Source organism: Indicator indicator, chromosome 5 (genome assembly GCF_027791375.1).
Source record: "Indicator indicator isolate 239-I01 chromosome 5, UM_Iind_1.1, whole genome shotgun sequence".
Classification (NCBI taxonomy): Eukaryota; Metazoa; Chordata; class Aves; order Piciformes; family Indicatoridae; genus Indicator; species Indicator indicator.
In genome coordinates, this window is record NC_072014.1 from 21934772 (window position 1) to 21957640 (window position 22869).

Here is a 22869-nt window from a genome sequence, read left to right on the forward strand (position 1 = left end):
ATCAAGAGTATTCACAGAAATAATGTTAGTATAAACTGAACAGTTTCCTGGCAAGGCTCACTTGCTTACATGGAAGAAACACAGAAAGGAAAAATTAGTTACAATTTATGTGGAATTATTTACTCAGAGACTGAGGATGCCAAAAAATTAAGGGAGATGCTCCCACTGGACCCCTTCGTTTTCCAATCTCCTGATGGAACTTAGGGGTGGCTAGGTCCAATCTCAATCTCTGGTTTGGTCAACACTTTGTCTAATCAATGCAATACAAATGTTAAGGAAAAGTTCTTGTTGAGTTGCAAGGTCCAGAATGGAACCCCTTGCTTTCTAAATTCCTTTTCAGAGACAAGTCTAGGTGTGGCTGGATCTGGACTTAGTCCCAGGCTTGGTCAAAGGTTTACAGCTAATGGAATTAGCTATATGGGTTTCATTAGTCATTCATTCAGCATGCTTTCAGTCACTTACCAAGCATCTGTTAACAGCAAATAAGGGGTCTCTGACTTGGGTAAGGAAACATCTCTTAGCTTCAGGAAAGTGATCTCAAAACTTGGTGTTAAAGAAGTGCCTTTGGTCCAGATGTCTGGTGTTAGTTCACCCTGAAGTTTGAACCCTAGGTTTCCCTAAGTATTTCGGGCATTGAATCTCATAGAAATAAATAATTTAATAGAGTGGTACAGCATCAGAATCAGCTTGAAGTAGGTACCTCTGGAGGGAGAGGGACCTCAAAGGGACCCAGAGAAATCTCTGGGCAATGATACCCATACAGACTATTCACCTGTCCCTCAAGTACTCTTCACATTCTCTTCATGTGTCTTCCAACTGCCCTTTGGTCTAATAGTCATTCCAGTTTGAGGCCTTATGACTGCTTATTGGATTCCTTCACTGTGTTCAGGCAGGCCATTAGCTTGTCTAGTTGCAGCTGCTGCTGACAGTTGTAGCCTCCTTATCTTCTGGTTGACACTGTCTCTAGAGTCCATATTTTGCTTAAGTAGCCACATGTTTAGTAAACCAAAGCAAAACTTCATGGCTTGTGTTCTAAGGCTTCAGCAAATCTAGCTGCTCCTGCTAAGTAAGTAAAGCTAAGCAAACAACATACCAGATCACACAACATTATAGATCTAAGTGATTAATTCTATTTAAAACTTACTTAAGCTAAACAACCAATATCTCTTATTGAGAGGTATCCCTAATCAAAGGAATAGCTGCATGGCGTGCAGTCCAATTGCTATGCAGGGCAAACTCAAACTTGGCTCATCCAATGATCTATTGGTAAAAGGTCTCATTGCTTCAAAGTGCAACATTGAGAGGCTTCCCAGTTCAAAGGGAGATCATCGCCATGCAGGGAGAGCTGAAATAAGGCTTATTTAGGCCATTATATTTGTGAGATAAAGCAGTTGGCTCATAGTCAAATTGCACACAATGGGAGAAGTATGCACAGTGTACTCCTTGTGCCCACAATATTCTTTGTTCTTCAATACATGAGTCTTGGACAAACCACCTGCTATTCATGTGTTAATCACGTGATTGGTGTTCCAAGATCATACTCAGCAATGCTCAGTGTGCTCTGCTCCTCTATGGAGCACTCCTGAAGTAATTCCTGTCTTGGCTAGGGCTCAGGCCTTTACTTCCTTCGCAGTCTGTACCAAACTACTGCTAATTTGGTTAAGGGAGATCAAGTGCATCTATTAAAGAATGCTGCAGGGTGGAGAAAGTGTGTTTTGAGGAGAATTTAAGCAGTCTGTAACCAGTAAAGAAAAGGGCATCTGGTTTTGACAGGATTAATATTTATTTCCGTGGAGCTGGTACTCATCTAATACTAAATGTTAATTAGAACTCCAGGAACTGATCTCCTACTAGCTGCTGGAGCTGGAAACATCATGTGCAGCAGCATGTCAGATAAACAGCTTGGAGCATAGGAGAGAAACAGCCAAAAGAACTTTGCATCCCATCCAGCTCTGTATCGTATCCTGGGGTATTTTGCTATCAGGGCATGTTCCACGCATTTTATGACCTTAGAAATATCAGAGTCACACAGTCTTTTCACCGATGATCTTTGAGCTTTTATATCTGCAAAGAAGAAAATAAACCTAAAAGCATTTGTATATAAGCAGTTGTATGCAGCTTTCTCAGTGAAAGGATCCTTTATGTTGAAAGGTCTGGCTACAGCTTCAGGCTTGCTTTAAACTACAGGCTGAGAGCAGTATGGCTACAGTAGAGCAGAGACCAGAAAGGCTACAGAACACCGAAGAGCCTGGAAAACAGAAACCTCCCTGACCTATATTGTGAGTTAGGTGTTCTAAAACATAAGTGCAGCATGACACAGCACAACTTTTCAGGTATCAGTAATCCATAAACTTAGTATAAGGTCATAGCAATCCATTCCCCTTGGGCATTATTCCTTGAAATATGGAGGGACCAAGGATGGCAGCATGATCTCACATCTCATCAATCTCATATAGGAACTAATAGCGCATGCCTCAACTAACATACACATAGTCCATAAATGCAATGGATTCTTAATGAATGTTACTGACATCCAGCAAACGTTCACATAACCGCAGACTGGTTGAGGTCAAAAGGGACCTCTTGTCCAACCCTCCCTGCTCAATCTAGTCACCTAGACTAGGTTGCCCAGGACCATGTCCATACAGCTTTTGAGCATCTCCAAGGATGAGATTCCAGGACTTCCCTGGGCAACCTGTGCCAGTGCTGTGTCACCCTCACAGTAAAAATGTGTTTCCTGATGTTCAGCAGCAACATCCTGTGTTTCAGTGTGTGCCCCCTGCCTTGGGTCTTGTCTCTGGGCACCAGTGAAAAGGTCCTGGTTCTGTTGTCTTTACAGGCTTGCCTCTGGTGTTTATACATGTTGATAATACCCTCCCTGAGCTTTCATACAGTTGTTTTTGTACTTACATTCAACAAAGTATTTTTCTCCATAGGAGTGCCTGGTCTCAGAAGTCAGTCTGTTCCAAAGTCTTAAGAGGTATTTCTCAATGACATCTGAATTAACAATTCCTGCTTTAAAGAAACCATGCTCAACAATGCTTACTTTCACTCCAAAATGCCGCATCTCTATCCTAGAAGACAAAACCCCAATAGTCATCCCTGACCACCCAATAATGGCAAAGCTATTAAACATAAGTAAGTTGAAAATCTAACACATAAATTAATATGAAACTTTGATTCTTATCTTCAAATGTCAGAATGATTCTGAGATGTCAAAATTAACTTTATAGCAGTGTACCTGCCCTCTGGAAACACAACAGGCAATTAACTCAGGAAGAAAAGCAATGTTATGTAAATTTACAACTTTATGTATGGTTCCTGTTAGACTGATGCAAAGAATGTGGCAGCAAACTGCATCTTAGCCATATATTAACAAAATAAACTTTTGACTGTTTCAAATACTATTGCATCATTTCAGCTTTCAGCAGGATCAGATTATTAAAGTACCTGGGAAACTGTAAAAGTAAGCAAAACATTTCATTTGGATTAGAGCTTTATACAGCATCATATGGTTTAATAGCTATATTTAGCTAATTAAATGTTAGTACAATAAAGATTAGTGTGTTTTCTGTTAGTGTGTTTCCCTCTATGTAATTTTGAGTTGCAGCACAACTCCTTTGGGATGAAAATGGCCTCTTTGCCTTGCTGGGCAGCTCAAGAAATTGAGGCAGCTATGTTCCAAAGTGTGCCAAGGAATGGACCATGTGTATATTAGCCATCAGTTTATATTGTATTATATTAGGGTATATATTTACTTTAGGTAACTATTTATAATTATTTGCAACTAGCTTTCCTAGTCTTTGTGAAGACTTGACTTGCTGGGCTAGGCCTTAGCCTTCTCAAGGCAGTACAAAACATCTGGCTTCAGGAGAGGGTGCTCAGATTAATTTTCTGAAGTTACAAGTACCTTTGGTAATGTGGTTGCTGCCTAGAATTGCCCAGCTCTAATTGTGGAGCATTAGAGCAAAATAAAATGAGTTGTAAAGGTGCAAGTACAAGCAAGTTCAACTTGCCCAGGAAACTCTGGGTGTCTGGCCAGGCTATACTGTTCATTTACTTTTGTGCACATAGTGGATTCACATCCCTGACAGCAGCATGCCAACCATTTTTCCAGGATATGAAATTTTTTCCCATTGCAGTTTCCTGGTGGATCTGTTCAAAGTACAGGAAAGTAAAATCCAAAGCCAGTGACCAACATCCTCCTACTTTTGTTTCCCTGTTTAATCATGATTTCTAGAGAGAAAATGAGAGGGACAAACAGTCCCCCTTTTTCAGCAAATCTGGAATCTGTTCTTGGACTCATGCCTGTATTTCTAGGTACTCACCGTAAGGTGTCAGAGAAAGCTTCCATGCCCCATGTGGACAGTCCATAGCCACCCCCTACAAAAGCCATGAGGCCTTTGGTGTTAATGAGATTGACTACTCTTCCCTCTGCTTTTTTCAGAAGTGGCAGAAGCTTGAGTGTGATTTCAATCAATCCCAGCAGACTCATGTCTAGCACTGAGTGGAAGTCTTCAATGGTTAGCCAGTCAGTCGGTGCTACAGGTGCTGTTCCTTCAGCATGACTCACCAAGCCAAAAAGACCTACGAGGATTACAAAACCATTTATTTCAGTATGTACCAATATCTTACTCTGAAGGTCCATATGTAGCACTGGGAACCAAGCACACAGGCTGTAAAAACTAAAATGAGATGAATGTAGCTGTCCGGAGTTTGTATGATCTACTCTCTACATCTGCCAAATTTACTGAAGGCCTTAGGCAATGACTCTAAAAAAGCATGGATAAAATATTAAAAAACTATTTTGCTCTGAGATATGGGCCACCATACTGGACTTTTTTATCCTGATCCACTCAAGTATGTGGACTCCTAATATGCACTTACATTTTTGTGAGAATCAACTAATCTACATAAAAGTAGAGACTTATTTTACTGGGTTGGGGTCTAAAGGTCTGAACAAGACATGCAGATGTTAGTCAATGCTTCTAAAAATATTAGCTTAACCCTGTATATTGATCATTCTGCTTTACTACCTTATAAATTGCTTGAGGAACTTAAGATAAATAGTGACGTTTCCAAGAGTTTGCTGAGGACAGCCCGTACCTGAAGGGAGAGGCCAAAAGTCCAGCACTTAGCCTCCATAAGGAGTTTCTCGGATGGAGGTAACAGCACTAGCAGTGGCTGCACTCACCAAGAGCATGTGACTTTCCACAAGTTGGAAGCAGAAGTCTACTAGAGGAGGTAAGCACTAGTAATTATGTTGTCTTTGGTCTGAATCACTGTGTTCAAGAATGGTCTGAAACGCTCAAGATGAGGCCAACAGTATTTTACAAGCTTTGGGGAAAAAGTCCTACTGGTAGAAGATATGTGCTTCGCTTTTTCAGCTAGTTAATTAATTAATTAACAAGCCTATTGAATATTTGGTTTAACTGTGTGTTGCAGCTGGTAGTTGCAGTACTGTGATCCCCTTTGGTGGCCCTTAATGTCTAATGTGAGCTATCAATGCTGAGGAAGAAACATGTATTCCTGTGCATTGAATGTATTTACCACACAGATCCTTTTAATCATTTTGACAAAAGCAACACTTGAGCCTTGCTTCCTAACTCCACTCGTAGGCACTGAAACTCTTTCAGACAAGCACTCAGAGGTGTATGATAGCAGTAAGGAGAGCTACCTATACAAAGCTCCTAGAAAATGGGCTGGAAGGGTAAGTGATAACCATTACAGTCAGTGCAATTGCAAAAGTTCAACCTAGCCATGCAAAAACACTCCTCTGCTTAATAGAGGAGGGCAGAAGAATCCCTGCACCAGCCATTATTAATTGGGTGGGCTTGTTTTATTGTCAAGAAAGTAATTTAGCACCTCCCCAATTAGATAATTCAACCACACCAAAAAGAGTCTGAAAAGCACACCTGGGAATGATTTGGTGTTAACAGACTAAACAAACAGAATTTTAACTTTTGTTGGTAAAAGTGAAGGGAAGCCCGAAAGCATTGCTGGAAAGATTATCTTTGAACTGAGAAACGACAGACCTGAAGAGTGAATGTAAGACAAAAAGGGCCTCTGTGGACAGTGGAGAGGCACCAGATTTTTAATCTAGACCACATTTTGTTACACTGAATAATTTTTCTGGAAAATTGCCTTGCCACTTACCCTTGCTGGCTGTCTCTTCACTCACGAACTCCACAGCCCTAGCAATGCTGTTTGAGTCAGCTAAGTTCAGGTTCACTGTCTTCAGCGAAAGTGAAGAGCAGGACTGTAGCTCTTGGCATCCTTTTTCTGTGGCACATGCAGCAATGACACAAAATCCCCTTTTGTCAAGCCATATAGCCAGTGAGTTTCCAAGTTCGGTGTCACAGCTTGTTATGAAAACATGCTTTCCATTTATATTTCTCACTCTGTAGCTGTCTCTGATGAGCCAGTAAATGATAAGAGAAAGTATGGAAGCCAAAATTGCTATATGCAGTGAGTCTGAAAGTGAGAGCTACAAGAAAATAAGTTAATCATCTAGAAATGTAATGAAGCAAATTAATCAAAGCAGCCAACCCCTCAACTTTCTCAGACCCAGTTCCCATAAGAAGCTTTGTTTCTGTTTACAGTCCTTCCAGCTCACTGTAAGTTAGGGGAGAGAAGGGGTGTAAGCTTCGGCACAATGTGAGCAGGATCCATGAATAATATTGTGCCTTGGCAAAACCTTCCCTCTCTTGCTTTTCAATAGATTTCCACTGTTTCCAAGCTTTGCTGACCCATCTTTTTAGTCAGCCCTGTCAGGACAGTTGAGGCTGAAAGGAATGACAGCATCAGTTCTTACAGTAGGGTCTGGGGATTTTTGGTGAACGTTTGTGATAATACTGGAGAGAGTAAGACCTCCTGCGAATAAAGACCATTCTCTTTGCCTGTATGGTGCCACCCAGGCCTCTATTTTAATTGACAGCAGGGAAGCAGAGTGACCCCAGGAACAACCAGAAAAGCCTAAGACATAGTGGTGGGTCTGATGACTATCTGTTGTGTGATGGTGAGTGATCTGTTCTCTGCCCATTAGACGAGGTAGACTTTAGGGCAGTGCCTGAGTCTTCCGTCTCCTTCCTCATTGTATGTTTAGTATCGAGAGACCACACAACAGAATATATTTTATAGGAAGTGAGGTGTGTGTAAAGAAATGGGGAAATGCGTGGAGTTGGAAATGTGGGGTTGGACTCAACGATCTCCTGAGGTCCCTTCCAACCCCTAACATCCTGTGGTATTTCCCTCAAGAAAAGAATCACTGAAGGGAATGCAAGGCTTCCTAACTGGTGAGGAGGATACTGTTTGTTTATTACAAAAGTTTTTGATAACTATAGAATACAATTCTTGCTTTATAAAATCTTCATGATTGACTACTGGTTTTCTATTTGTATTTTTGGATTGTGCAAGAATTTTACCAAAATAATTCATTAAAGCAAATATTTATGGGAAGGCTGGTAAGTATTTCCCAGACATTCTGTCAAAAAGAAATTATTTACAGATGCTAAACAGGTCACTTAGGGTCTAGTTACCTACATATAGGTAGAAGTGCAGATATTTGCCTTTTAAAATGTGATTGTATTCAAAGAATGTGCTCAAAGAAGAGGGAGTCATTCTACCTTAAGACATGAATATTAAAGGGAACCCAGTGTATTAAGTCTGGTTGCTAGAACCTATCTGGTTTTTTTGTTCCTACTGTGCTTGCGGAGTGATTTGGATTTATTCTGACTATATTTTGCTGTTATCTCACCAAGTAGGAATGGAATTGAATGAATGTTGGATTCTCATTAATTAAATCAGTTATATAGGTGATAAATGATAACAGCTGACAACACTGCTACTAATGGTCTTCTTTTACATAGTTGGGTGCCTCAGTAGCCATCAATGTGGACTTTTGGGCTACTGATTAACGCTCTCTGATTTTAAAATGTTAAGCAAATATATACAGGTAAGATATTTCTTCTTCTTTCACTGAAATCCACAGGCAGGCTTCCACTGAATTTTTAGGGTGTTAGAGCCATCCCCGGTCTGTAGCAGTTCTTTTAGCAGCCCATCTCACTGTTCTTTAGGCTGATGTAATCAGCCCTCTAGTTCAGGCACTTCACATTGACACCTGGCTTTTTGTTGTGGATGTCCCTTTTAAGTCTGACAAAGGCTGCACTGTTCCTGAGTGCTGCACTTTGGAATCACCTTTGTAATGTTTCACTGAGTTGGTGACATTCAGTTTGTGAGAGGACTCAAAGAGTGTGTTCTGATCAAGTGTCATTGAAACTGTGTGAAAGAACTCAGGCTAATTCAGGCTTCTGTACGTTAAAACAAAGTCTGAAAATAGGATGTTGCAGCACCTAATCACTGACACCCCAGTCTATTTGCAGTGATGTGCCAAGGAATGACATTTCCTTTGTCTGCTGATTCAGAATTAAGAGCTGAGATAGACCTAGAGAGAAATAGGGGTTGCTACTAGCAGGCTCTTGTAACCTCATGCCAATAAATCTCAGGAAACTATTCAACAAGCTAGTGCTGTGATATATATCATTTTATGACTCAATTCACTTTTTTTTCCCTATACAAAATTAAGTAATTAGATATCTGGGGGAAAGGTTAACATAACTGAAAAGAGGAGCTGTAAATCACACCTTGCTTCTTCAGTGCTGCTGTAGGGAAGATGCAAGGGACAGTGAGCTTACACTACTGCAAAGCAGGTTAAATTTGAAACCAGGCTCTGTGGAGAAATCTTGGTATATCTGGTCAGGAAGTCTGCTCGGGTTCTGTAAGAGAAAGACCTGGGACTGGTGTTAGTGTTAGCCTCTGTGTTTAGGTAGCAATAATTGGCACAGAAGCGCTGTAGGACAATGGGTTCTAGGGACTGCAGCTCTGTGTGTGGAGTCTCTACAGCTCCTCTCTTCCCTGTCAGTCCTAGACCAGTGTTCCTAAACTTGTAATCCCTAAATCCCCTCCTTGTCTCTCAGTAGCAGTGCTTCCTCTCCAATAACACGTGGACATACAGTGCTGAGCACGGTGGTGGGGTTTGTTCTGCTGGAGCCTTTTGCTATTATTTATTCTGCTAGGTGATATCACTGCTGCTGAAAGGAGTCTGGGGTCAAAAATCAAAGGAAATAGTATCAGTTAAAGTTTTCTTCCAAGAAAATTGTCTAGTTCTGTGAATGCACTATGCTATGCAAAATATTTTGTTTGATAAATGTGGAGCACTAAAAAAACCACTTGTCTTCCAGGGACATACTGGTTTTGAAATAGCTGCCTGGAGTAGCAGACTGTGTTTCCAGAGAAAATGTCAGCATGATATTTCAAGAGTATTGATATATCTTCATAAATATTGAATTCTGATTACTAATATAACCCATAAATAGCTAAGGGCAAATTCTACTTTCCATTAAAACTTTGATATTTGCCTAGCAAATTGAGAACTCTTTGGGTAGAACTTGGCTTCTTATGCCTAGACAAGTGCTATTATGAAAGCAATTGATTTTAGAGAAAAGCAGTCTGACTACACCACGGGCCCGTTAAGATCCTTGGATGACTGCAAAATACAGCATCTGCTTCTCTGCACTAAAAGAACTGAAGCACGTACATAGTATTGAAGGGGAATGTTAGTGTTTTGCTCCCATAGCAAGTTTGCTTTGGTAGTTATGTCAAAGAACCTCAGGCTGGGGTCAAGTTTTGAGTGAGCTTTGGATTACTTCATTGGCTGTTGTGCTGGCAGTGCAAACCTTCAGAAGTCAATGCTCTGCAATTAGTTGGAATGATCTGCCAGGCATGCTGAGGAAACAGCACTCGTGCTGCACTCAGGGGAAGGTTTAGATGTATCTGACAGCCCTCTGACAGATCATCCAACAGCTCTTCAGAGTCTGGGAAGGACAAACCTTATAAGGCTTGCACTTCTGATTTGTAAAAGACCCAGGAAAATAAAAACCTGTAAACTTCTACGTGACTGACCAAGTAACTGGGGGGAAAAAAAAAAAAAAGGAGTGGAGAAAGATTCCAGATGTTAGAAAGAACATTCCTAGTTAGCAATTTATTCAGACCCTGTAGGTTCCTACATTCACAAGTTAAGGGACCCTCAAATGTCATCTTGTCCATCTCCCCTGCGGTGAGCAGGGACCGCCTCCAACTAGATCAGGCTGCCCAGGGCCACACTGAGTCTGATCTTGAACATCTCCAGGGATGGAGCCTCAATCACATCCCTGGGCAATCTGTTCCAGCGTTTTACCACTCTCGTTGTAAAGAACTTCCTTATGCCCAACCCAAATCTACCCTGCTCCAGTTTAAAACCATTGCCCCACATCCTGTATCTACAAACCCTTCTAAACAGTCCTTCCCTAGCCTTCCTGTAGGTCCCCTGCAGATAACAATAACAATTTTACATAAACAATTTCTAAAATCACTCTAGACAGGAAGGGACTGCACGTTCTCTTGTCTCTGCCCTCAAAACAAGTGCTCAATTTGTTCTCTTAGCTATTTATTCTGCAAATGCATATAACAGGTACTGATCATTGTAATGACAGACACGAGTTCTGGTTTTGTGCTGTTACTCACATTCTGGGGAGACATCTGCAAGCTCAGTCTATCCCTTCAGGTGCTCACGACGTCCCTTCACCAGTAATTTCCAGTGTCAAACTTATAAGCTTGTGCACAAATACCTTCATGAGTGATAGTTTAAAAAAATTAATTTCACTGTGAATTCTGTGTCTGATGATGCTTTCTAATCATTGTACAGCAGCTGACAAGCGGGGTCCCTCTCTCAGCTGTTGATAATGACTTGTGCTGTGATGCTTCTATTTTAGAGACTTACTCAGTATTAATCTTCTGTATATACTTGCCTGCCTACCTATAAGCGTTGCTGGCTATATATAGTAATCTACAGAGCCTGGGGCATTGTCAAGACTCATCAGGGAGAACTAATCTACTCAACTGGGAAGGACCCATCTGTGCTTCATCTTGAAACCAGCAGGAGTGTTTTTGTTGATTTAACAGAGGCTGGTTCAGACCTCTACTTTTTCTCCTGCACCTGAGCTAGTTATTATAAATTGTAAAGTCTACTGTAATACCACTCCTCCTGAAGTGAATTAGCATTAGTGGCACATGCCAGTAAATTAAAATAAGCATATTTTTAGGAAAACTCTATTTATGTATTTTTTTAAACAGATACAAAGCTGGAACTTACTTTGAACTTCAGCTTTGACCCATGCAGCCACTTTCTTAACACAGTCCAAATCTCTCACATCTAGCAGCACTGTCTGAATCTGTTTTCAGGTCACAGTTTTTAACTCTTTGGCTCCTGTTTCAGTCAGACAGCTAGTACAAACACAGGATTCCTTTCCATCAAAAAAATCTCCTTATTTCCAAATCCAGTGTCACATCCATTGATGAATATATATTTTCCAGTGAGATTTGTAACCTTCTTCCTGCCTCTTGCCCTCCCATGCTACCACAGAGAGGTGACACCAAGAAAGAATACTACATAGAAAAGCATTTTATTACTGAAATCTTCTGGACAAAAAGCTGCTAGTTTTCTTGTCTGTAAAGGATTGTTAGTTGGCTGGTGGTTTGTTTTTTGTTTTTTGTTTTTTTTTTTTTGGGGGGGGATGTGGTGGTTTATTGTGGTTTGTTGTTTTCTTTTTTTTTTTTTTTCCCAACTACAACTAATCATCAGAGCAGTGGCATCCTTGTGCTAAAACAAACAAACAAAATCCTTCCTGAGCAGAAATGAGAATGGGAGATACATTGTAATGACGTTACAAAGAATAATACAATTAGTTACAGCTCCCAGGTTAGTAAACTTCCACTGAACATATGTGGGAGAAAAGCTGACTAGAAAAGAGAAATAAAAATGGAATATTTGCATGTAAGCAAACAGAAATATCTGAACTTAGTGTCAGTTCTTAGAAAATTAAAGACTGGAGCTAATCGATAACAAAAGGCCAATCATGATCAGCAGGACCCACCACCTTTCTCATTATAGTAGATACTTAAGCAATGCTATCCGGGAAAATTTATTTACTTTATTTTACTAACCGTTTGGTTTTCTGTGCCAAACTCTCAAGAAAGAAGGTAGCAAGTACAGCCACCTTGCCTCTCAAGAAATAAATTCTCACCAGCTAGGCTGTGGGAGTGCACCTATGGTCTCTGAGCATAGGAGGGTGGGGTGCAGGTTGGAGCACTTCACCTACTAAAATGAAGCTCAGGCAGTGTGACAAAAACAACAATCCTGTAATATGTGTTTGGGAAGAGGCTGCATATCTGCGATTATACTCCAATTCACTTAATAGTGAACTTATAAGTAACTAATGATAATGGATGAAATTCTGCTTAGAATAAAGAGTTCAGTTATACTTCGTGAGTGCTGTGGTAGCCTGGAAATAGGAGATGGCTAATGTGATGGATTAAAAAATTAATTCTAAGTAGGCAAAAAGAAGTACAGATCTTTTTAGAGACTGCTTACAGATGATCCATCTCTGAAGGGCAAGATAAAATGAAGTTCTGTTTACTATAGACAAATTCTTCTTTGGCAAAACTTAATTTAAAAGAAAATTGCAAATGCCTGACATGTTTTTCAGCATCCAAATAAGAACAGGAACGCTGCTTTTATTTTCTATGTGTAACTTCTTTCTACTCTGACATGGGAGGTTCCATATATCTCCATTTTTATTGCAAGCCCTGTGGCTGCTCATGGTGCTTGTTTACATAAATATGTATGCTGATGAAATGCAGCTTCTTGTGCTAGCTGGAAGTTACCCAGGGCATTGCAAAAGTTGTGATGCAGATATTCTCATTTTTGTTGTTTGATTTTCCTCTGCAGCATTGGCAGAGAAGAACTAATGAAGAAGTGATTAGATAACTGCCTTCTCTGTATAGTATTTCAAAGTCCCTTTAACAAAGGGAAATTCTTCTCTGGCGTATGTAGGCATGCATAGCAGAACCAGCATGGGTGGCTGGCTTTCCTTTTCTTACAACCCCTATTAAAATTAGGATTCTCTTTCTAATATCCCTTGCTCTGCTTGGGGCTCCTTCGCAGCCTTCCCTCACCTGCAGCTGACTAGCACTCAAGCTACGGCCGGCGGGGACTGCACGCCTCAGGCCTTTAAAGAGCTCGTGGCTACTGTGCCTACGCCTGTCTCGCGAGAGCAGTTCAGCTCTGCCCAGCTGCTGCGGGGCCGGGCCGGTTCCGGCTGGTTCCAGAGCCTCAGCGCTAGGGCTAGGCTTGCACCTAGAGGCTGCTTGGAGACTTACCTTTCTTGCACGGGCACTGTTTCCCTGCCGCTCCTGCCCTTTCATGCCTACCTTGGACTTCAGTAATCCTGAGCTGCGCCTCAGGCATGCTAAAGCCTGTGCGGGGTCTGCTCATGGTGGCAAACTGTGGACGCTCAGGGGCTGGAAAGGTGTGAGAAGGACCCCTCTAGAGGAGACAGAACTGTGTTTCGTGAGCTCCTATGTCAGCTGTAAAGTAGATATGAAGTATAACTAGTAAATAAACATAAACTAAACAGAGTTTTGTCCCAATCGCTAATCCTGTCAATAAATACAAAGCTAGCAATTTAGCTAGGCTGAGGGAAAAGGCCTGGTTTAGACCCGGCAACAGGCTTGTTTCAAACATGGGGCTTAGACGATCAGCATTAACTTACGGTCCCTGTGAGCTTTAGTCAGTGGGTTGGGGGACTGATAGGGTCCAGCACCTGCCCACAGTGACCCAGCTTTGCAATGTAAGGATCCACCTTCAGTTTTTTATAACCAGAAGAGGAAAAATCCCAAGGAGTCAGCAAGAATTTGTTTTTTCCTATTTTCCAGGAGGGGGAGTGATAAGAAGCACTCAGTCAGAAGCCCCAAAGCTGTTTGAGTGGCAGCATGAGAAGCAGGGGCACAGCGAACAAGCAGTCTTATGTGGACATACCACTTTCTGACATGAGTAAACATGGTGACCAAGTGATCAGTTGCACAGAGGGTGGGGCAAGCAAGCACTCTCAGAAACATCTTTTTGAAAGAACACTCATTTTAACGTGTTGAGTCACTTCTTTTTAATATAAAAGTTATAGTTTGCATTTTAAGTTTATAAGGGGTTGTTTTGTTTTAGAAGTGTTGTTGCTATCTCTGCTATTTTAATTTTGCACCAGTGTTTGGAATGGAGGAAAAATTCCTATCAGCTGCCAGACTTGGTTAGGATCAACTGCATAAGTAAGTACATGTCTTGCTTCTGATACCTGTCAAGAGCAGATGGTAAGAGGCTAACTATGGAAACAAGGGTAGATACTAGAGGTAAGTCCTTTGCCCCTTACCTCCCAGCCTTGCTGCTGGATGCACTCAGGAGATATTTTGCAGTTTCAGTATAGGATATTTTTGTGACCAAGAAATAAGTATACCATGACTTAGTGTCTCTGATCGTGGTTTAGACTATGGGAGGAGAAATACATTTGTTTGTTTCTTTGAGCTAGCTTCCCATCTTGAAGATATCCGCTCCTAACAATCACGGACTTGGACTTTTGACTTTTCATAAAAGAGAAAGTCGTATTCACAGAAATGTCCACAGTGTGACCGGAGGCACTTTTCTTATGTCACTGTAAGGAAAGTATCTACTATTGCCTATTTCAGCATGAAGAAATGTAGTTTGATTGCAAAAAAAAAGGCTCCCAATTCCTCCTGAAAGAAGGTTATAGTAATGGGAGTGTTGGTCTGTTCTTCCTAGCCACCTGGGAGAAATTAAGAAGTGAATAAAATGTTTTCCTTTGTTTTCCAAAGGATCAGAGGACAGGCAGATAAAGCATCATGTAGAAGCAGAAGTGTACTACAATACTGAGACCTGCCTTACACTTTTGATACTCTGAGGTGTTAACGACTGTAAGTGGCACAATTAAGATGGGGAATATACCCAAGTGAAAAAGCCAATGTGTGGCTTCTTGGATGCAGAACCACTGTATACCAGCTACAGAAATAAATTTAAATTTGAATAGTTAAAAAAATAAATTAACAAAGCATAAAAGCAGTCTGCTCAATGTCTTCTGTCAGGCAAGAGAGTTCAAACTTCTGGATACAGATGGGTGCAAATCGCAGAAACAAGCTGCTCATCTGGAGTTTCAGCCTGCAATTCATCTACTATTAAACTGTGGCCACCTACTCCTCTTAGTGCTAAATCTCTGGCTATCTATAGGAAGCTTTGGAAACATCTTATTTGATTACTCCTAATAGCAGTTGTCAATACTGGAATAAAGATCAATAGGTTGTATACTACAGCTTAGAGATGAGGACTCCTGAACCAAAAGAGTGCATGGGCTTTCATTTCTTAATAAGAAATTATCTGTACAGAAATAACTAAGATTCATTTTTATTCACTTCTTCTATGAACTGCTGGAAAAAAAAGTCCAGAGAAGAAAGGATACTTTCATTTGGAATGGTAATATGCTAGAATAAACAGGTACTCAGATTGAGGGAAGTTATTTTCCTGCATTTGGCTCAGTGAATTATGATCTTTTTCTTCCTCATTGAAATGACATGAGCAGTGAGCAAAATGTTTCCCTTCAACTCAGACTACAACTGAGGGGAATTATCATCACAGTATTTCCCATCTTTCATGAACCAAATATTATCTATAATCCACCAAAATTCAAGATTTTGCATGTGTCCCCTGTGAGAGTTCAGGGATGGGAACATCTGTCCTCAGTCCCCTCAATTTACTAAAGTCCTGCTCCCTACTGTTTTAGTTCAGTGATTACTTCTTCATTCACTGAAGGGCTGACTCTAGTGACAGAAGGTGACATTTCCTTTCCCAGGACATCAGATGAGAACAAAGTAGGATAGGACTTGAAGAGATGGAGTGGATTTGGCTATTTTTTTCTGCTAGCAGCTATAAAAGAGGAAGGTAACTCTGTTGAAGCAGGACCAAAACTTGAGTGCTTTGTGTTCTCCACTTCACTCTGCAGAAACAGATGATTTTTCAGCATCGACTCATTTTTAGGGACCGTGTTATGAAGTCAGAATTTAATGATCTTCAGAATTTTTTACAAGGATGAGTTGTGAGAAGCAGGAGTTTAGGATGGAGCAAAGCCCTTCAAAAAGGTTGAGGGTAGTCTGTGATCTCAGCTCTAATTTGCCACTCCCTTAATCTACTTCATTAGCAGTGTGTAACAGGCTCTGTGCGCACTTTCTGAATGCCTAGATGATTGAAGTCTTCAAGTGAAAAGACTGAAGTACTTTGTGCAAGCTAAAATTTTATTCCATCTCTAGTAAGCCAAACCTTGTATGGAAATAGTGGGCTTCCTTGCATGCTAAGTATGAGCTCTGCTCAAGTACCTTGAAAAACAAAAGCATTGCATGACCTTTGACCATGTTGCTTCTGAGGAAGCTGGCAGGGGATAATGAAGCAAAGCTGAGTTCTGCTCCATTATTTATATATCTTTTTTCAGCCATTCCACTCCTGTCCCCTGTACTGCAAGTAACTACTTTTCCCCCACCTCTGGCTCTATGTTATGTTAGACAAGAGAATTAGCACTGTGACATTATTTCAGATAGTGTTATTCTGAAAGCTACACTGTGTACAGTGGCACAGATGTAGACATCTTTTGTTAAGAAAATGAGAGAAGACATCAGGTTTGTGTTTGGTTATGCTGCCACAGTGACCACAGTAACAATGCTAACTAAGGAAAATGGAGTTCTGGTAAGCTACATTTAATTGTGATGCACTTTTGTGCATGAGGGTTTAGCATGGAAAACTTGAGAGTACAGAAGACTTGATAGTGACTAAGGTTAAGGCATTACCTTTCTATCTTGTCTATCAGTCAGGGCTCTCTCTACTGAGAACTGATTCTGGAGGGGATCTAAACCATGTCTGTGTTTGCTTCTGGGTTGTGAAATCTTAATTTTAAAGGAAGAATGATAAAATATTAGAAGCCATGAGGAGAAGGATAAGCTATGGGGCAGGAAACAAATCTTTTGAGCAAGTTTTAAATCTGAATTTAGCTTAATCTCTGAACCAATTTTCATATTATTCAGCTGATGTTGCTATTTAGTGCAGGGACAGTAGTGCACACTGAATTATCATATGGCTAATAAAGAAATTCTATACTAAAAGAAACACTATATAAAAGAAATGCTATAAGAATAACTTCCAGTACATTAATTGAGAGCTTTTTTTCCCCAGACAACTGTCCAGTCTCCTTCTATATAATTGCTTTCCAAACGCCCTGACTTTATGTTGTGAGATTACCTTAGTCAAATTTGAACCCTCCGTTAGATGTCAATGAACTGTAACCATTGTGACTGCACGGTTGTTGACCCAGGTGCAAACAGCCAATGCTCAATTTAAAGATTAAGTTCTAACGAATGGGTTAGAATAACAAAAACATGATGTGAAATGGTGTTTTCCTGACTGATTGAACAAGATCCTTGCAATTTGTTCTGTGATACATGATTTTTCACAGCTACGGGTGAGTATAAACCTATCATGTTAATGTTTCAGAGTTAACTGGTGAAACTTCCTGAACTGAAAGGTACCTTTGTTTTTCCTTTACACAGTTTGTGGTTTTTTTTGGTGGTTCAGTGGTTCTTGTTTGTTTGTTTTGCGTTTTTTTTGGTTTTTTTTTTTTGCTTTTGTTTTATTCTGTTTTGGTTTGGTTGGGGTTTGGTTGGTTGTTTTTTGAATGGAACTGTTTGAAGAACAAGCCATTAAAGTTCTAATTTGAAGCAGAATGTCTTTCTGTATGTATGCCATCATCAGTGTTTGAGGAACCTAGTTTTAAACAAAAATGAAGGATAGTGCTTTGGGGGCCAATTTTCATTATTTCATTTCATCTGTCTGTCCGTCCTTCTCCTTCCCCGTTCCTTCATGTTGTTGTCTCTGCTGCTCTGTTCCCCTGGTCCCCACCTTTATGTTAAGTAAAGATCTGATCTGAATAAAGATGTAATTTGAAAAAGTTCTCAAAGGGCTTTGGATCAGGTCCTAATGTTCATTCTACAGGATATGCTCCTTTGTTGGCATTTTCCATGTATTACTTCTTTAAATCTGGATTTTGAGCTCCTTAAAAGTTTTTATAAAAATCCAGCAGCCATACCTTAACTGACTAGAGTTAAATGCTGTTTCACTTCAGTGCAATGTTTGAGGTATCCTAGTTTGCCATTTGTACACGCAAGGGTAGATGGAATGATCTAACACCATCTATTATTTCTGATTTCTATTATCTAAATAATGCAGATATCAGCAACAGTATTTTTCAAGATGTTGTGATTCTCAGTTAAACATTCAGACCCTGAGGAAGGTTGTTTTAATATCCTAATACAGCATGCTAATCTGCTGTACTAATCCGTTTCAGTCAGCTAACGAATTATGCCTGCTGGACAGGATAGTTTGTGGATAGTATTGATGTATTGAGCTTTAGAAAATAATAGGAATATAATCTGTGAAACTGAAATAATCTTTCTCCTTTGCTCAGTGTTGGTAAGAGTGGTGCTGTAGTGCTGTTATGCATTAATCACTTCAAGAAAGATGTGCTAGAATGCAGAGGAGACCAGTGGAAATTATCAGAGGTTTAGAACTACACTCTACCAAGGAAAACTGAATGAGTTGCTTTCTTCATCTGAAGAGGGAGACATTCTAGTACTATCCAAATAAGTATAGCATTCTTACAAAGTGGAAAGGAACAGTATGTTCCATTTCCTTGCTGGATTGTGAAAGAAGTAAGGGGTTTAAGTTATGACAGGTGAGATTTGGATTAGAACAAAAAATGGTTTAGCAATAAGGAAAGTAAAGCATTAATTCCCTGGGGAGTTCTTCAAGCATCTTTGATAACCATCAGCTAAAATGAAACAAGAATAATTAACTTTGCCTTGGATGCTTAGAATTAATCAAGACACTTTGGTCTTTTCAGATGGTATTACTGAGGATTCAGTGATGTGCCAAGAATTGTACACATGCAGTTCAGAAGAGGATGAAAGAGAAAGGCTTGCAAGGCAGTTTAGGGAGAAAAGTGACAAAAAAGAAAAGGTCAGGGCTTTATGGGATGTGAAATTATTAAAAGTCACACATGCATCCTGAACCCCTGGACCAGTTCCTATTATACTCCTCCATTTTCATCCAGGAATGGATATATTTCCTACATCCTCTGGCAATTTCAGAGCCAAGCTTCTTCTCAGCCCTCCCCATGTAAGGCACTGCCTGGCTCTAGCTAATCACACCACTCTTGGCAATATGAAGGATTCTGGTAGTTTTAATGCTATTAGTAGAAAAATAGTGGTGGCTTTACAGGGTTAAATAGGTAGAACATCAGCTAGCTGGGAACTCACTGAGGAAATACCTCTTTTACAAAGAAGACTTCTTGTCTTATTTGGGTCAAAGATGTTTTGATATCTGAATGTGATGTAATGAGGTTAAAGTGAGAGGCCGTGAGGGGTTTATAGAGAAGTGTAAACATAAAAATGTTGATGTTTAATGACTGGAATAAGGTATTGTAACTATTCTTTAGGATACATTACATTGAACAAAGGTATGGGTCACTCCAGTTGGCATACATTGAAGCCTTGTACCTAGAGGTAAGCTGGGCATGCTGCTCGCAGATGTTTTTTTTCCTGTAGTTTCACTGTCTGGGACATCTGTTATAAATTGCACAATAACCAGTGGTGTTGCCATGAGATAATGAGGGCAAAGCTAAGGTAAGCAGGAGTTTAATATAGTCAAGTTGTATGGTATGTTATTAGGCAAATGTATGCTGATACTCTTCCTCCCCCCCTTCCCTCCTCTCTCTTTCTTCAGGTCTTCTGATTTAAGTAACTAATCATCATGTCTGACCCTGTTCTGCGTAGCATCAAGAGGCTGGGAGAGGATAACCATGCTTTTGCCTTGGATGGAAAATGTAAGAAGTTTAATCTTCAGTTGGCTCCTTACTTTATAAAGCATGTAAAATAGGTGGTCAGTGGCCTAAGTAGGGTGAACAGTCTACAGAATACAAAGCAAATAGTCTGGGAAATAAATATAGAATTACATAGTATTTGCTGTGGTAGGCATGCTGCCTGCAAAACAACTTTCCTTTAAAAACTACATATAATGATCCCCACTCATGGCCAGTCTTTACTTACCAGCCTAAAAATTCATGGTATCTACCTAAGTTTTTATCCTCAGCATTTAGGTGTACAAGTAAAAGGCTACACATGTATCTGTAGTCATATTTACATTAGCCAGAACTCTTATGAGTTATTGCTAGATAAAGATCTGCGTTCCTTCTCTTCATCAAAGCTTTTATTTGTTTCTTCCATTTTTCCTTTGCAATGTGCGCTTTTCCATTTTTCCAATCCAAATGTGTTAAGAGTCAGGGAGAAACATGAAGAGAAACATTCAATATTATGAATTCTGTTTATAAGACTTGAGAAAAGCTGAAAAAGAGAGGAGCATTAAATATTTGTGCTGAATGAAACAAAATAGTAGCACATAATGGGAGATACATTGCTGTATAGTGCAATGCACCTGTGTCTCAGACTAAAAAGGCTCACAAAAGAATTCCAGCACTCAAGTATCACCAGATTTTCTAAGCATACATACATTTTGTATTTTCAAATTCCCTGAGAGCTATGGCCTAGTCCTGGAGGTGTTTAAGCTTTCATTAAAAACATTTAGGCTGTTACCTAAAAGCAGTTACAATGCATGGGGCATTGTGGGCTCTGATATTGGTGGAGAGGTCAGGGGAATGATGAAGAAAGGGAATAGGTTAAGGGGACATTGTTATGGAACAACAATGTGCTCTTGTGGCCAAGAGAGCCAATGGGATCCTGGGATGCATCAAGAAAGGTGTGTCCAGCAGGTCTAGGGAAGTTCTTCTACCTCTCTACTCTGCCCTGGTGAGACCACACCTGGAATACTGTGTCCAGTTTTGCGCTCCCCAGTTCAAGAGAGACAGAGAGGTGCTAGAGAGAATCCAACAGAGAGCCACAAGGATGATTAGGGGACTTAAGTATCTCCCCTATGAAGAGAGACTGAGATCCCTGGGGCTGTTTAGTCTGGAGAAGAGAAGGCTGAGAGGGGATCTGATCAAGGTCTATAAATGTCTGAGGAGTGGGTGTCAAGTGGAGGGGGCCAGGCTCTTTTTGGTGGTTCACAGTGATAAGACAAGGAACAACGGGTTCAAACTTGAACATAGAAGATTTCAGCTCAACATGAGGAGAAACTTCTTTACAGTGAGGGTGACAGAGCACTGGAACAGGCTCCCCAGAGGGGTTGTGGAGTCTCCTTCTCTAAACACTTTCAAAACCCACCTGGATGTGTTCCTGTGCAGACTATCCTCAGTGATCCTGCTCTGACAGGGAGGTTGGACCTGACGATCTCTTGAGGTCCCTTCCAACCTCTGATATACTGTGATACTGTGAGATGTCCTTCCCCTTCTGGGACAGAAAACTATTCATCAGCCGTTTAGAACACCTCGACTGCCCAGATTTACCTAGCTGATTTTAAGGGTCGTTTTTTGGCTGCAAGTTCACATTATGCACTTGTTGCTTTTACTTCTTGTAGGATTTTGGCAAAAAAAATTCTATTGGGACCACAGCTATTTCCTCTTTTCACAGTTTTTTTTTTTTTTTTACCTATCAAGTGAGTTTGCCACTGTTTTTTCAGATTCCTTGGAAATGCACTATGTTTCCTGCTTAATACAGTGACCAGTTTGTTGAAGTACTAAGGTCACTTTTCCCAAGGGAAACATGATCACTTTAAATCTTACAGGCATTCTGCCAAGTGACCTCAGCTCCAGTGAGGTTTGTTTCAATAATCATCTTTTGTACAAGTTAGTAAGAATTAGCCCTCTCTGAATCAGCTCTCGAACACCTCATCTGTAGGAGTAGTTAAGAGCTGACTTTAGTTGGAAGTCTTTTGAGTACCATGTTTAATTAGTGCAATCAAGTACTAGATTTCCTCAGGCTTAACATTTACTGTGTTCTCGCAGTACTAGTGAGAACTCAAATTTTTGGCAGTATTCTTCAGCTTTTCCTTGATTCTGTGCTTTTTTTTTTAATTTTAATGGTAACATTTCTTTTTTAAATGCCTTATTGCCCCTTTCACAATTTTTTGGGCATTCAAAGATTGCTATAGCTTTTCTTTAGGGTTAATAAATACATTAATCTTCCTACATTTTTTTCTATAAAAATGACGTTCTGTCCTTTTTCCCCCCACTTTTTCGATTGTAGCAGTGTGAACTCTTACTCATTTGCTTCTTTCTTTCAGATTAAGCATCAGTAACATCATCACAAATTCTCTTCCTGCTTAAAAACTGCTGGCCTGCAAGAGCTGGTCCACAGTTCCTCACCCTCTTGAGTGGCTGTAATACACTGTGTTTCTGTCTTCAGGTTCATAGCTTAGGCTTTCTTCACCTTTGAAGAGTGCTTATTTTGCTATCTAAATCGATATGAGTCAAAAAGCTATCTCACCAGATTCTTTCATTCCTCCCATTTTCCTCCCAGTAGCCAATTCCTTTCCTTTGCAAAACATTTTGCATTACAAGCCTGCAGAGGAAGTTTTCTCCAAATCTTAACTTTTCCAATAAACCCTGGAGAATCTTCTAGGAACGGTTTCAAACCACTACAGCTGTTACCAGCTGCCAAACTTCCAAACCCCACAATTTAACATTTCTTTTTCCTTCACAACTAACTCTTTTCTTACACCAAAAGATTTCTTTATAATACTAATTTTACAAATTAAAACCTTCCTGGAAAATGTCTGATATTCTTGGGACACATATATGTGCTTATTGAAAGAATCTTTTACTGTCCCTGAGTAACAAACACAGCAGAATAAACCCAATAAAGTTGTTGTTAGCTAAAGCCAAATGAATTTATCTTCTTAACCCTAAAAAGGAGATGTAATGAGCTGTTCCCTCTATCCCAAACTCA

The 22869-nt window shown here is 40.2% G+C and overlaps 2 protein-coding genes across 2 annotated transcripts in view; one reads left to right on the plus strand and one right to left on the minus strand.

Moving 5' to 3' along the window:
- Positions 1-1813: 1813 nt before the first annotated feature.
- DHRS9 (dehydrogenase/reductase 9) lies at positions 1814-10605 on the minus strand. Its single transcript, XM_054381181.1, has 5 exons — positions 10561-10605; positions 6157-6487; positions 4329-4587; positions 2911-3074; positions 1814-2064 (listed from the first exon to the last, which is right to left on the minus strand). The coding sequence occupies exons 1-5, from the start codon at positions 10573-10575 to the stop codon at positions 1814-1816; spliced, it is 1020 nt and encodes a 339-aa protein (XP_054237156.1). The 5' UTR covers positions 10576-10605.
- Positions 10606-19780: 9175 nt separating this feature from the next.
- ABCB11 (ATP binding cassette subfamily B member 11) overlaps positions 19781-22869 on the plus strand; it is a 37878-nt gene continuing 34789 nt past the window's right edge. The window contains exon 1 of the mRNA XM_054381151.1: positions 19781-19853. Coding sequence (XP_054237126.1) covers positions 19781-19853 — 73 coding nt within the window. The remainder of the gene's footprint in view (positions 19854-22869) is intronic.

What these genes read in the sequence shown, in the direction of transcription:
- DHRS9 (XM_054381181.1), bottom strand. An exon ending in TGAAGAGACAGCCAGCAAGG is followed by an intron (nt 4,588 to 6,156) that starts GTAAGTGGCAAG and finishes TAATCCTCGTAG; the next exon opens with GTCTTTTTGGCTTGGTGAGT. An exon ending in GCTTTCTCTGACACCTTACG is followed by an intron (nt 3,075 to 4,328) that starts GTGAGTACCTAG and finishes TTTGTCTTCTAG; the next exon opens with GATAGAGATGCGGCATTTTG.